The 14,357-nt window shown below is 41.8% G+C and overlaps 1 protein-coding gene across 6 annotated transcripts in view; it reads right to left on the bottom strand.

The window, feature by feature from the left end:
• Window positions 1-12,859, bottom strand: part of LOC119134181 (spectrin beta chain, non-erythrocytic 1) — a 29,599-nt gene extending 16,740 nt beyond the window's left edge. For 2 of the 6 annotated variants that reach the window (XM_037270694.1, XM_037270697.1), the window contains exon 1: window positions 4,256-4,830. In XM_037270694.1, the coding sequence (XP_037126589.1) occupies window positions 4,256-4,361 (106 nt within the window). In that variant the 5' untranslated portion in view covers window positions 4,362-4,830. Of the gene's footprint in view, window positions 1-4,255; window positions 4,831-7,268; window positions 7,465-12,394 lie in introns of those variants that run through there. The other 4 variants (XM_037270691.1, XM_037270693.1, XM_037270696.1 and 1 more) reach the window with 4 other exon arrangements.
• Between the last annotated feature and the right edge of the window lie 1,498 nt (window positions 12,860-14,357).

Below are 14,357 nucleotides of genomic sequence, written 5' to 3'. Positions count from 1 at the left end.
CGTAATAGTTAAAAAAACTCCTTTAGCATCTTTACTGAAACATTTCACACAAATCTATTCTAGGTTGTGGCCAATTTCTAATGCAACATCTTGCTAACACTTTATCGTCTGACTGCAGATGGCCATCGCGGTTATCCCTGAATGACTGATTAATCAGTCTGTGGTCATTTCAAATACTCAGTGTCACCACTTAGAACTCTTAAGGCCTGTTCAGCACTTACAGGAAAAGAAAGAAACAAGGAATTAATTTTGCAAATGTTCTGTAAATGCCTCCGGTAATAAGAAAACAGCTTAATGGAGAAAGCAAATGTAAAAGATTTTGTGGCATTTCCTTTGATATAGCCTATTAAGAGGTAAGATTATTATACCATTTAAAAACCTCATCAACTCCAGTAAAATAAATGGCGAGGCAGAAGAGGTTGGAATTTCCCACAGCTTTGCAAACGCAAATGAATGTAATTCAAAAGGGCAGTATTGTTGTGTTCCATGGCACACCCTTATTGTTACATGGCACACCTCTATTTAGAAAACTCAACCTGCTATTAAGAATCACTAACTGGGCACTCCACTGACATTTTGTGGTTCGATGTGAAAACGCAAGGCCACATCACACTTTGGTCATTTTTATTGACGTGACACACAGAGACGGAATGCAACTGTTTGTCGTTGCTAAAACGTCAGAGGTAGTCACGAGGCAAAATGATGTCTATGTCAAACAGTATGTACTCTTAATTCCTCAAACGATATATTTTTTAATGCTATCAGCGCATTTCTAAAAATGCTATTTTGTTTTTTTATTTGCTTTTATTTTCTTGGTTTGTCTTGAAATTTTCCTTACTTATGTACGTACAACTATGTATTTACAAAAAGTTGCCTGAATGCTCAAGGAAGTGAAGAAGTGGAATATTATGAGAATACATTGAAGGAGTAACATTCCTCAATAGGCTGGGTCATGTTGTGACAGAACTCTGCCATTGAAGTGCAGACAGCGGACCAGTGGACAGCAGTCTTGCAGACGACGTGCTGCCACAGTAGCCCTCCCTAATGACAAGGCAACTGAACAGCTCATCACTAGCTGCTTTGGTAGAAGAGTACAAACCTTGTACAGGTTCTTCTGGACCAAAAAATGCATTATGTTCCACAGTATACATCAAATCTGAAATATTGCATTTGAAAAAAGCACGCACAACCTGACTTACATGTGGCAGTGAGCAAAGATTTACTGCTTCACTTCTCAGCATCTATCTTGTTCAAATTCTGCCAAACCTTTGTGTCGTGGCCAAACACAAGCGACCAGTCCATGACTGTATTCCCGCTTCAATGATAAACTACTGACTGGTTGCCCAAGAGAAGATAAACTTCAGCATGTGAGGAGAAAATGAGAAAAAGAAGCATTCTTTGAATTCTCACAATTGAAAAGGAGCTTTATACACAGACACCGAATCGAGTATCACGCTACTGCGATGCATGACACTGCAACTTTAGGTCCGTGTCGTCACAGAGGGTAAAAAGTGACCCCGTCTAAAAATAGCTCACCATCGTAAGCAGCATTTCACATGATGTGAAAGTAGAGGACAGTCTATCTGACTGATATAGTCAAACATGCAATTAGCTATCACAACTAGCTCATCAAAGAGTTCTGATGAGTATTTTTTTTTTTTCTCCTTGTGAAGTCTTTTTCCCTCACTAATCGTGATTTCTGTCAGTATTGGGATGAAACACCCTTGACCCCATAAACGTCTGACATCCCGCCTCACCCTGAACTTGCATAATGATTGCTTGCGGTCACCATGTCCTCAGAAAGAATGGGTAAACAAATGTCTGCTTTCATCTGCTTCAATGCTTGGTCATTCTCTCAGATGATTATGGTGGAGGAACCAGGAAATCTGTGGGAGTAAGACTTTTGTCTTACATTTCAGCTTAGTTATTTGAGGAAAACCAGATACGTGTTATTTTAATGACCAAAGGATAAACACTAGCCTAAACCTCAACCCTCACAAATTTATACCCAGCATTAAAAATGACACTTCGAGTTGTGATTTCTGGCAAGCGAGATTTTGGTGTCATCCACCTAACTGTAACTGTCACAACAACAAAGCCAGTGATGGACTTTGTGAATATTTACACCACACGGTATGTCTCAGGAGACACAATTAACACCAACCTAATCATTGGTGTGTAAATGAAACTGCAAATGTGGGTGCAAACTGCAAAGTAGCACAAGGCTGCATCTTGGCCTCACTATGAAAGCGGAAGAGCCTTCGCTCTACTCCGCCACTAAAAGTAGGCTTGTGGTAAAACTGCCACCTTGCAACATGAGGTATTGTATGTACTCTTCTTTTTTCCGCTCACTTACAACCGTTTGAAGTACATGAAGCACGTTTCCTGCTTATGAACTGCGAAGAGGCTCACGGGCCAATAACACCGAGATATCGGTTATATTTTAGAAGCGTACACCTTTCCTTCCTTTGTCAAGTCATGGCATCAATGTACCATTCAGGTCATGCTTCATTGCCATCTGCAGCTGCAGTTGATAAAGCATACATGGGAGGGTGGGGGAAGAGATCGGCCAAGGCCGAATCCCATGGGAGAGCAGGCAGAAACAGGGAACTGGAAAGCCACAACATCTGGACCAAAAAAACACGAGCGACCAGTCAACAAGACAGTAATTGTCCCTCGGCCTCCAAAATGGACACTCTCCCGTGACATACTTCCATGAGCAAACTGTCAATGTTGGTCTAACTGTACAAACAAAAGGAGGGAATTCGTATTTGTGTGCTTGTGTCAGTTTCTACTGCTGCTGAACTCTCTCACAAAGGTAACGTGACTCTTAGATATAGCTGCAGGCCACTTGAGTAAGAGCTTTCCATATATGAAGTTGCAACACTCAGCAGTGAACAACGAGGTTTAAAACTTTACGTTAAACAAATACTGTAAAATACAATATGTGAGCTTAGGCACATTTATTAGAAGAATGTGAATCCAAAAGTAAAAGGAAGCTGTGTGGTCTCATTCCGTTCACAGAGTTGGGGGAAATTTTATTTATTTTGTGTGGTTATGAGCTGCCATTTCATGTTTTTTAAAACATAACCATGCTGAGAAGGAATTTAGGCCTCACTATGCACGAGTTCAAAAGTCCAAGGAAAGTTAACTCAGTGGGTATATGGAAGTAGAACAAAACCAACATTTTGACACTGATTACGCTGACAAGCCTCACTAAATGTTAAATTAAAAGTCTAATTTTGTACTTTTAACCTGACCACATAATGCGCATCCGGTGATTTCTGAAAAAGAATGAGAAACTGTTTCAATTCAAATTAGCATGATATCTCAACATCTTTACTGGGGGGGGAAAAGTGTGAGCGCGCATAGACAAATATTTTTTCTTCAGACATAAATTTAACTATGTGGCTCACGCTTTCGTTACAGTTATCTACTTTAACTGTGGTTAATCAGTTACTTGGTTTATCATTCAATTATTATGCGCCATGGGGTCAGCGCTTGCTTTGTGTGCTTTTGAATTAGTCGAAGTGTACTTGGGTTACATTATTTTGAAATTGGGAAATTCGCTTTTTATGACAGCCTTACATAACATCGTCACGTTATCAAGACCTAATATTAGTTTAACACTTTGCTCAAATGGTTTCATCATCTACTTGACCACAGTAGTCACATTTAACCACCAATGACGAATACACGATTTCTCTAAAAACACATTTCAATCCAAGGCTTGAAACATTAGGAAACCTGCGTGTCCAAAATAACAGAGCTGGCGGCTCAGACACTAAACTATGTGCATCTACAAATCTATTCCATATCATGAATTCACACGGCTGAAGGAGTGACACCAAGAATGAGCCTTAAGTGCAGTCAAACAGGAAATACAAGTAAGAGTTACTCATAAGACGTGTGACTGCGGCGTGGATATGTACAGTCACGGCGCCAAACGCATCCAAGTACAGCCCGTTCTAAATCCATTCAAAGTGTAAAACAATGCTCCTTAATATATCGAAAATTGAAACCTTTTTTGCTCAGTGCTTTTCAATGTGTGTGCACGGCATAGACAGAGTCATGCATTGTAATAAGCTCAGGACAGGTGGCCTAGTAATCAGGTGCCACACTGCCGCCCGCCCTGCTTTAGACACTGAGCAGAAGCTTAATGTGTGTGTATTGGCACAAATCCATGATTTAAAAAATAAATAAATACAAATAAAAAGCAGTTCTCAAATTAGCAGGTTATAAGAACTTTTCTTACCTTGCAGCTGTTTAAATCTTCCTTCCAGGATATTTGAGTATTGCACCTGATTGACAAATGCTGCAGGAGACAAGCAGGGCTCTCTGTCTCTGTGCTCCCATTCCATGGCCTTTTCGATGACTTTCCCTCCAAAACAATTCCTCTTCGATACACTATAAATGTGAGCTCTCCTGCATATCACGGCAAAAGGAAAACCTTGCCACTTTAAGACTGCATCAAATCCTTTCAACGGCTAAAGAAGATCAACCACAAGGTCTTGGTTTCCTCTAAATCCTCATGTGTTGAATCAGTTAAGGCAAAAAGTTGGAATCCGACCTTGTCCAATGAAAACGCAAGGGGGGTGTCTTGACTTTAAAAAAAAATAAAAATCTGAAGAACAATATAGTCTCTGTTTTACCTCCCCCTGTGAATCATTTCACACTCATGTGGAGGTGAAAAAAAAGATTGCAATCTCTTGTGGTTCCAGAAAAGGAACACCGACCTGACCGACCGTTCCTCCCAACAAAGTCTTCTTCACATTTGCTGGAGCAGTGCACTGTAGGAAAGGCTAACAGGCTGTGGTCGGATTGCTGTGTAAACAAAGCCTGCTGTGCCCTCCTCGTCTCATTTGCATAAGGTGTGCTTCTAAGGGAGGAGCTTCCAAAGAATGGCGGGTACAAGACTAGAAGGGGGAGGTGCTGAGGCGGACTAAACCATTACGAGCGCTTTGCACCGTGTAACCGGAGGCAGATTACTCATGGCCACCTTAATTCCGTGGAACATAGAGGTGGGGTCTGCCAAGAAGGCACAAACGCTCAAGTGTGTTATCTGGCGTCTAGCTGCACTTCCCTCCTTCCTCTTTTCTAAGATAACATTTATTCTTACTTTTTTTGTGTGTTCCTCAGGACAATGCCGTGATATATGATAAAAACACTTGAGACACGGAGGAAGTTGTTGAGGGCTCGCCCCTTGGCAAGTTCTTTCCTGTCCTAATATTAAATGATGTCTTCCTTTCAGGAAACCTATTAAGCAAGGTTTGAAGTGGACGAGTTTCATCTTGCTAAAACAATTACAGATCAAACGTAATGAAATCATTTGATGCTCTGCTAGATAAAGACAAATACAGAAATAGTCCATTGTATGTCTGCTTCCATTTTCACATCACTGTCATTTACTCTTTGGGACTCAAAGCACAATTATAACTGTCAGCTTTGAATGACTATGACGACTAGAAACAATAAGGAACGATGCGCCTACATGTGCAAAGAATTACACACGTTTATAAAGAGCACGAGGACTTTGGGTCATGGCCTTCTTGAATTTAGCAGCCTTTGGTCTGGTCAGGGGGCAAAGTTAAAAGGGACTGTTTGTTTGTTTTTTATTATCCATGTCCTGATGAGCAAGGAGCATCTGGTTTGCTCTCATTAGGAAATGAACTGCCACGGGTCTTATGTGACGGAGTGTTTATGGTAGGGTGGCGGTGGGGAAGAAACTAATGAGATTCAACCAGAACATGCTTCTTCCTGATAAAAGCAATGAACAGAGAAAAGAGAAAGCCGTATGTTCAAGCACTGACAGGAGACATGAGAAAACTAATAATTCACGATTGCAGTGGTCTGGTGAATGGACGGACACACAATGGGTGCAGATGGAAGGCAGGAATGAATGAGCTACTCCATGAAACAGCGGTCCCATCCATTAAGACATAAAAGCTATTCAACAGGAAAGGATCCACAGGTCTGAATGGGAGACAAAAACGTGCCAAGTGTACACAGGATGCAAGTCTTGTAAGTTCCAAAAGGCAGGCGGGACCCTTGGCCCGGGGGGAATATTTACCGCGGCATGTCAAAGAATGTGTACGTCGAGCCTGTACTTGTTCCACCGAGATGCTATCACAAGTATTCACGTTAGACTGCACACTGTTTTGGTGTCATGATTCAGGCAGGTGACAAAAAAAGCTGAGTAGAAGAGCCCTCTAGCTTCCTCTAATAACACGCCAGCTATGATATAATGCCTTGGCGTCACGTCATGAGATGGATGTTGTGTTTGATGGGATCTGAGGGAAGAAATTTCCTTGTTTTTCGACAGTCATATTAAAAGTCTTATTTGACATGAATTCTGGGTGTTCCTTGCTCCCCTCTGCTGGGATTTCCTCAATACTGCATGTTGCGCCCATCTAGCTTGGGGAACCTCGAAACTCTATATGCATGATATGCGCCCCGAACAATAATTTATAGGTTAGTTTCTGCGACTAGGCATTTTATATGTGATACCTTTGAGACTCAACATTATTTCTCTATTACTATGTGGTGTATCTGAAGTGCAGGTCTCTCTCTAACATGGCCCTCTTTTGTATCTATTTCTGTCATGCCCTATAATGACAAAATTGCATCTCTTGGACCACACGGAATTGTGTTAGTACCTAATTGGATTTGTTCCGATTACTAGTAGCCTTTGATAGTTTCCTTTAGCGTCATTCCTGAAGTTCTCTGTAGCTTTATGCCAAACATTTCTAATGTCCAAATACAAAAGCATTCCCAGTACAATGACTTGTGTCTGTGCACGTTTAGCTGAAAAAGCAACTGAACTAGTTGGGACACTTATGAAACGCTTCACTAAAATGCTGGTCTCATTTAAATAAACGGCTCAAGTGATTTTTATTTTATTTTATTTAAAATAGCATCTTCATGCGTCTCAAAGCTGGACCCACTCAGAGCCAGACTTTGCATACAACCCAAGTGATCCCATCAGCCTTAACTAAGGGTACACTCCGGATCACAATTGAGTCAAAGCAAATGTGGATGATAAACGTCATGTAATCCGCAACCCAAACAAAGACTATTAGTTCAAGATGGATTGCATGCTATTTCTAGACGGTGATGGCAAGGAAGATAAGGTCAAGTCTCAAGATATGACAAGGCCAGTGTTTGACGAAAGTGTAAGCCACCCAGCGAGTCCTTATTGCCCCCCCCGTCCTAAAGTGACTGTTCGACTTTCGGCTTACACACTAAATTCAGACTCATTAAATTGGTACCTGCAAGAGCTTTGATGCGCGAGCGCTCAAAGAGGCGCGCCGAACTATTTTCGTTGTCCCATTCGGTCTCTGCCGCCAGGTCCCAGCGGTTGTTGATGTCATTGTACTGCTGCTGGATCTCCAAGCTGTCAAAGTCTGTGGGCGAGATGGTGCTCATGGTGTCCGGGCGTCCAGGGGAGAGGAAAATTCATCCAACCTAAAGTCAAACAAGACTAAGTCAGCGCACACTGGGGAAGTGGGGGCTATTGTATAAAAGATGACAGCTGCACAGCTTTATATTCCATATCACATTGGAGCTTTGCCGGTACAACCTACTGCCAGAGCTTATGCAATGAGACTAGGCATTTTATTTTTGAGTAAGAAGCCACTGTGTCTTTGTTGTCTTTATGATAAATCAAAATTACACAATATTTATGGAACTCTTTGTTGAAAAAGCCAACGGACTTTCACTCAATGCATAAATTTGACATCAGCTGCTTAATACAATTAGACAAAAAAGAAGTATGCACACCCAAATGCCACCCTTGGTGTATTAATACCCATTTAGAAATCTGTGAAGGATTAAACCCCACTATCTAAGAGCATTGCTCAGATTAATGTCCATTACAGGTCAATTCAATAATAACAGTTTGTTGCGTGACGGAAAACAAAATAGAGATACAGAGATAAGTTATCTCTAACAAAGCAGGATGGAAGAAGATGATCCATCATCCTTTGATTTGTTGTCTAATAGCATGAGGCATACAAACAGCAGCTCATTTTTATATAGTGCCTGTGTTCTAGCGACAGAAGCCCACAGACTCCACCCCCTTGATAAAAATGAGCTGCACACATTATAGCTACAATATATATAGAGCTATAACATATACATATATATATATATGGCTCTATATATATATATAACCTACTATATACATACATATAAAATCAAAGAAAAGCTTGAAAATCTTATTAGCAGGAGATTAAGTAGTGGCTGGGAATAGGAACTAAAAGCAGGGATTAGTGAAGAAGGCGGAACACGGCCTCCACATTACCCCCCTCAACATTTCTCATCACATTTGACGACGTAGTATGCATTAAGGTTCCGAAAATGCACCATTTCATTACTCCCACTAAACCCTGGGTCACAAATACATAATTAATAAAGAGCGCAATTGGACAAGCATCATTAATATGAATAACAAGAATGCAATCAATTCAAGTTTGACAAACTTGAGCCACAACAGCCCTATGAAATTGCCCAGATTTCAAAAGGTGAATATCTCAGACATGTTCAGAGTCCATGAAAATGTGTCTGTGGGTGTGGTTAAGGGAAGGTGGGGGTCTTGAAAGGGCAATGAGTTGAAGGCAGTCTGACCGAGGGGCAGGGCACTCCTGTTCTGGGAACAAGTATGAAGGGTTGTTCAGTGTCCGTGTTAATCTCTCCTCAATGGATCAGACAAACAATCCCCCTGACCTACTATGATACAACCTATTGCTCATCCTCCCACACACACACACGCACACACAAATGGAACGACCTACTACGCTTACCACAAGCGTCACAATCACTACTACCACACACTGCCTGGAAAAATCCACAGTCAATCCACCCACTCAGCATGAAACCATATACTGCACTGGAGAAGTGGAGTAGGATTTGGAACAATGTGGGCCGGTTCAGTACTTGGACACACAAGGCTCCAACAGTGCACACGAGAACAAGAGTAGTATTAACAACTACATCTGTTGTTATGGGTAACCAGGCAGGAACCTCTTGAGGACAATATTTCCAAAATAACCTCCAGGAGGTATCAGATGCACAGTTCACAACAATACAGCTCCGTCCCAATAAAGGAATGGATGGTGACAAACAGATGTTGAATAAAAGTGGAGGGGGGGGATAAAAAGGGTTCCACAAAAGCAAATCTCCTTGAGGCATAATCCACACACATAAACAAAATAAATAAAATAACAACACAAATCAGTGTGATCATATGCAATAGACAAATATTAATGTCTTATTTCATTCTGTACTCATCCGGTGCATTAAGTGTGAACGGGGTACTTAAACAAAAGTGGGCCACCCTGCGGGGCCTCAGGGCTAAACCTCATCCTCTGACCTGACAGACGCGTGTCAGCCTATTGTGCAGCGGTGCAAGGCGAACGCCGCCGAGCAGAGCCATCCTCTCCGACTCCCATCTTTGTCACCCCCACCCCCTACCGCTCCTCCTCCTCTGTGAGCCCATTCTCCTCACCCAGCTGGACTGTTTGTCAATGCGACTACGTTAATCAATGAGAAATTGAGCCTCAAATGAGTCGCCTGCGGGGAATTACATGGTCTGTGTACATCAGCCAGCTACACAACCACAGTCCAACATTGGAGTACAGTACTGTAGACACAAACACAGAATAAAATATAATAAATGGAAGAGTGTACCTCCCATTCAATGCCAGGGCAGTGTAGTGCGTGTGGGGAAACAAGCCAATTACATTTCAAAAGTCAAAGCTTGTATAACCCAATATCAGGTTCTTTTTAATCACATTATGATTATCTCACATATTATTTTAACCACTTGAATCGTACAACTTCTAGGATAAAAGTTTTGAAATTCAAAAGCACTTTCCCACTGTCAGGCGTGCGTATGTCTTGCATTTTAACACTGTGTTTACTTTTTAAAATAAACTGCTTAAATCAATGAACCTGCCAAGTGTGTGAAACTTGTTTGTGATTCATTGTGACGCAAATGAGGCAAACAGGGAATACACGCCGAAGTCCGATTGATTCAGTCTCAACTAGTTTGTGGTCTGATGAACAAGATGACATCAGCAATGGTTGGATGAGCTCCATCAATAGTTTGACTGTCAGTTTCTGCTCAATACAACAATGGAACGGAAAGCAACACTAAACTTTATATCTCATTGAAATGAACTACACAGGGAGTTTCAATGCATTTCTACTCTCCCTGCACACACAATAAAAGTAGCGCTATAAGTAAAAAGCCTGTGCCAACAAATGGCCTCATATAATGAAAGAGTCAGCAGAGAGCTGGGACAGTTGTTGGGCCCTTTCCTGTTTGTAGCCGTGAAGCAGCCAGCGGCATGTAAGCATCAGAGGCCCCTCCGCAGGCTGCTGATCCCGGTCTAAATGCATTGCTGAATAGGACAGCAGGCTCTTTTGTGGACCTGTAGCATCACATTCATCAAACAGTCAAGCCACCGTGCCCTCCGCACGCAGACACGGACATGTCACTTGGATTCAGCAAACCAGCTTTGTACACACAATAATGGGAAAACATCATTCGTTTCTCTTTTGCGTCAGTTCAATCATGCGGCACAAAAGGAAATGTGACAAAAGTGGCACTGTGAGGGCAATGGTCATTTGCCAAAACCTATTCAGCTCAAGACCCAAATAAGGATCTATTAACAAACCATTTCAAACCAGAATTCAAATCCTCACTGATCATAAAGTGCTGCCACTTCAAATATATTCCAGAAAAGAGAACTGGACCGCTCACTGATGGACAAACAATTCCCTTTCTACTGGGTGCATCAAATATTAACAGTGCTATAATGAGTAACCGATCGTGTGACTAAATTAAATAAATCAACTTTTAACACTCACTTCAAGTATTGCTTACATCGTCTACAATATTGACGTTACGTCAATACATTGGAGAAGGACTGCAGGGTCCTAGAGAGGAACCAAATTTCTCATTGGCAGACCCAAGGAATGTCCATGAATTTTTTATTTCAACATTATTTTGTAGTACAGTACACACCATTTCGGCCACATATCCAGAGGGTCACTGTAAATTACTTACCACAGTACATGTGGTTGTCTACCATCAGATAACTGAATCTGCCTTGAGACAAATTCCCTCAGTTAGCATTGATTTACTGTCATGAGAGGAAAACTGGACATGTGGCCCTCTAGTGGCATTCTTCAATTCTTACTGAAAGGGGGCATGATGGGAAATGTAGTAAAAGTGTAAAAATAATGTGTGAAATTAAACCATAAACGCAAGCATGCAAGCCGCTGTAACATGACTCATAAGCAATACAGAAAAATGGAGACATAAGTGTAAACATTTCCCCTATGCAAGACAGTAATCTGTATGTAAAAGGAGGAGACAGCAACTCAGGATGAGAAACTGACAAGGCAATTTAAAAAAAAAAAACTCCACACAAACACAAGTTTTCTATTCACACCACATAATTGACTGTCTTGAATTTTATCAGCAAGTCCTCATGTGTGTATGGGGAAATGTATTGAAAACCACAATCATAAAGACAACTCTCTTGTGTGGACACCACAAGGGTCTGGGCAAGAAAGGCAATCAAAAGTAATCAATACACATGCATATTGAGCAACCAAGATGATTTAAAACAGCTTTGACATTGCATATGATATATCAAATTAAATTGGTTGGAATATGCACAATCAATGCTTTTATATTAGCTGGTAGAATGTATAGAATTATGTAGTGTTTACTTTTGTCACATTTTTGATTGGTGGTGTGCCATGAGATTCTTTCCAAAGTAAAAGGTACTCGATAAAGTTTAGAAAATACTGCACTTAAAAATAATCAGTAGCCAACTCATCTTATAGCTGATGCGTTCCTGCTGTTTATGCCATGCATGCAGGCAGCATGCATCTGTCCTATCATAATATACTCTTAAGAAAGCCCGACACTGGGTAAAATAAAGACAAAAAAATCAAGATATAAATAATGAGACAAGCTAACTCGTAGGTAAACGTTGCTTACCGGGCTCCTGCTACAGTTCGAAAGTGTGGACGTGAACGCAGCATGTTATGTGGCAGGCTTTGACATGGATTCAAACAAAGGCAAAAGAGACAGACGTCCTGATTGATGGCTCCTACTTACACACAGACGAACTCCTCGGCTAAGCAGATGGCATTTGAGCAACAGATGAGCCCCAGTGTGCAAAACATTACTTTTGCCATCGTGCAAAATAAACACATATTGGCGACGATAAGCTATCTGTTGGCATGGGATGCTAATAGCGGCTGTGGGCTAACAGCAGTCACCTGAATGATATCACACTCCTCTCTCATTAGCTTTGTTATTAGTGGGTTAGCCAGAAAGCCAGTAAAAGATGACAAATTAGGGAAAAATGCTTACCTATTGTTTTGTCTTCTGCTTTGCTGTGCGTATTAATTGTACCCTATTGCATAGAGATGGAATTTAAAGCCGATATCAAAACGTGCTTCCTTCGCGTTCAATCGGCGTGTGCCACTCTGCAAATTCGAGCGCTAATGGTTAAAAAAACAACAACAATGGGTTAAAAATAAAATCCCAAAAGACGCCAATAATGTCCCCCCGTTACATCTGCATCATCGCGGGGAAAAAATCTGCTGCGCGCTTGCTATCAATTCGGCGTGTTTTAAAGGCAACCCCCAAAATTGGCCTTTTCGGAATCTAGCTGAAACACATGAAATCGGTCCGCCCAGGGGGCATAACTGATGAGAGGCAGGTACGAGGCGGATATCCGCAGCAGCTCGTAGCCGAGCATCCGACGCTCCACCCGGGTCGAACCTCGCTTGCGCTCCCGCTGCCTGCGCTCCCGTACAGCGGTTGGAAGAAAGAAAAAGCGGTCGAGGTGCTGCTGTTGGTGGTCGTTCAGCGTGTGCGTGGGGGGCGAGTGTGGGTGGGTGCTTGCTGACCCTTCCTGGTCACATGCGAAGCAGCGTGCACACATTCGATGTTCTTTCTGCACTGCGATTGAACGGAAACATTAAAGCACAATATGGTGCTGTCCCTGGTGCTAAAAGCAGATCCCATATTCTTTTGTATTGTTTTCATGCGTCTCTCTACTTATGAGTTACATCTAAAATATTATTTTTGTTATAGTTGCTTATTATCATAATAGTGTAGCTCCAACTGGTGAATAAATGCCATGTGCTTTTACATACTGGCCAATAAACATGATTAATTAGGCGAATGATTTAGAAATGTTCATAATTGTATGGTGTAGTAGTTTACCTGACACCAATCATTTTGGGTTCATTTCCCCACTCAGTGTGAATGTGTATATGTGGATGCTTTTCCTGCGTGAATGCTTTTCTTTCTCTCCAACCATGCATTAAAAGTCAGTCCTGGAATACTCTTAAATCCCAAGACGCCATTATCAGTGGCTTTCTAACATGTAAAGAGAGCAACTCGGAGCACCTATTTTTGGGTCTGTGTGCTCCATCTGCACTGGAGAGGGTGGGTACATGTGCGCATGTGGGTTTCGCTAAACCAACAAAGTGGTAGTGGGGAGGACTTTATGGGATGTTGGGTCTCCTTGGGAGGGCCGAGCAGTTGGGAAAATAGCCTCCCATTCATTACAAGCAATTTGTGGTCATGAAAAAGTTTTGTTGGGGGTGTTTTATCCTAGCTCATAACATATAGCAATACAATGAACTGAAAATTGTCTAGTTGTGTGTTAGAGTATAAAAGCCCCTCCAATCACATTAATGAGTCTTTGTAAATATGTGTCAACATTTTTAGCACACACCCAGCATGTTTACACCCCTAGCCCCAGACCCACACTCCATGCAGGGAGCTCATCCCCAATCCACTGTGACAAAGGGAAAGAGCTGAGTGCAGAATATAAGTCTGCCACTGGCTGCCAGAGTGTGTCCAGCACAGTACTTTCTGCAGATTGCAGCAGTTTGAGCTAAACCCCCCTCTGTCTGATCTCTATAGATGGGACCCGGACGGGTGGGGGTCATCTTTGGTGCGTGCAGCAACCGGGGATGGCTGGCATGCGTTTGGCAAAGTTGGCGTGACTGTGCTCACACATGCTTGGACATGATCTGTGTTCTTATTTTTTTCCTAGTGAAATGTGGGAATGATATTCCCAATCTTAAAGCTGAATCATATGACTCCAGTCAAGGAGAGGTAAAGGAGGGGCTCTGTACTGCCCTTTAAGAATAACAAGAGGTACATGAGAGGCTACACTGCTTGGAGCACAGAAACATTCAACCTGCAATAAAAACTAAACCACACTGTAATTTGAAAAAGGGTATCTAATGTAAGAAGCAAATTGTTATCGCTCAGGAAAGAATTCACCCTGAACATTTGCTTACTGTATTTCATT

This window comes from Syngnathus acus, chromosome 14 (genome assembly GCF_901709675.1).
Source record: "Syngnathus acus chromosome 14, fSynAcu1.2, whole genome shotgun sequence".
NCBI classification, from domain to species: Eukaryota; Metazoa; Chordata; class Actinopteri; order Syngnathiformes; family Syngnathidae; genus Syngnathus; species Syngnathus acus.
Note: the sequence above shows the minus strand (reverse complement) of the source record. Positions and strands in the feature narration are given on the sequence as shown.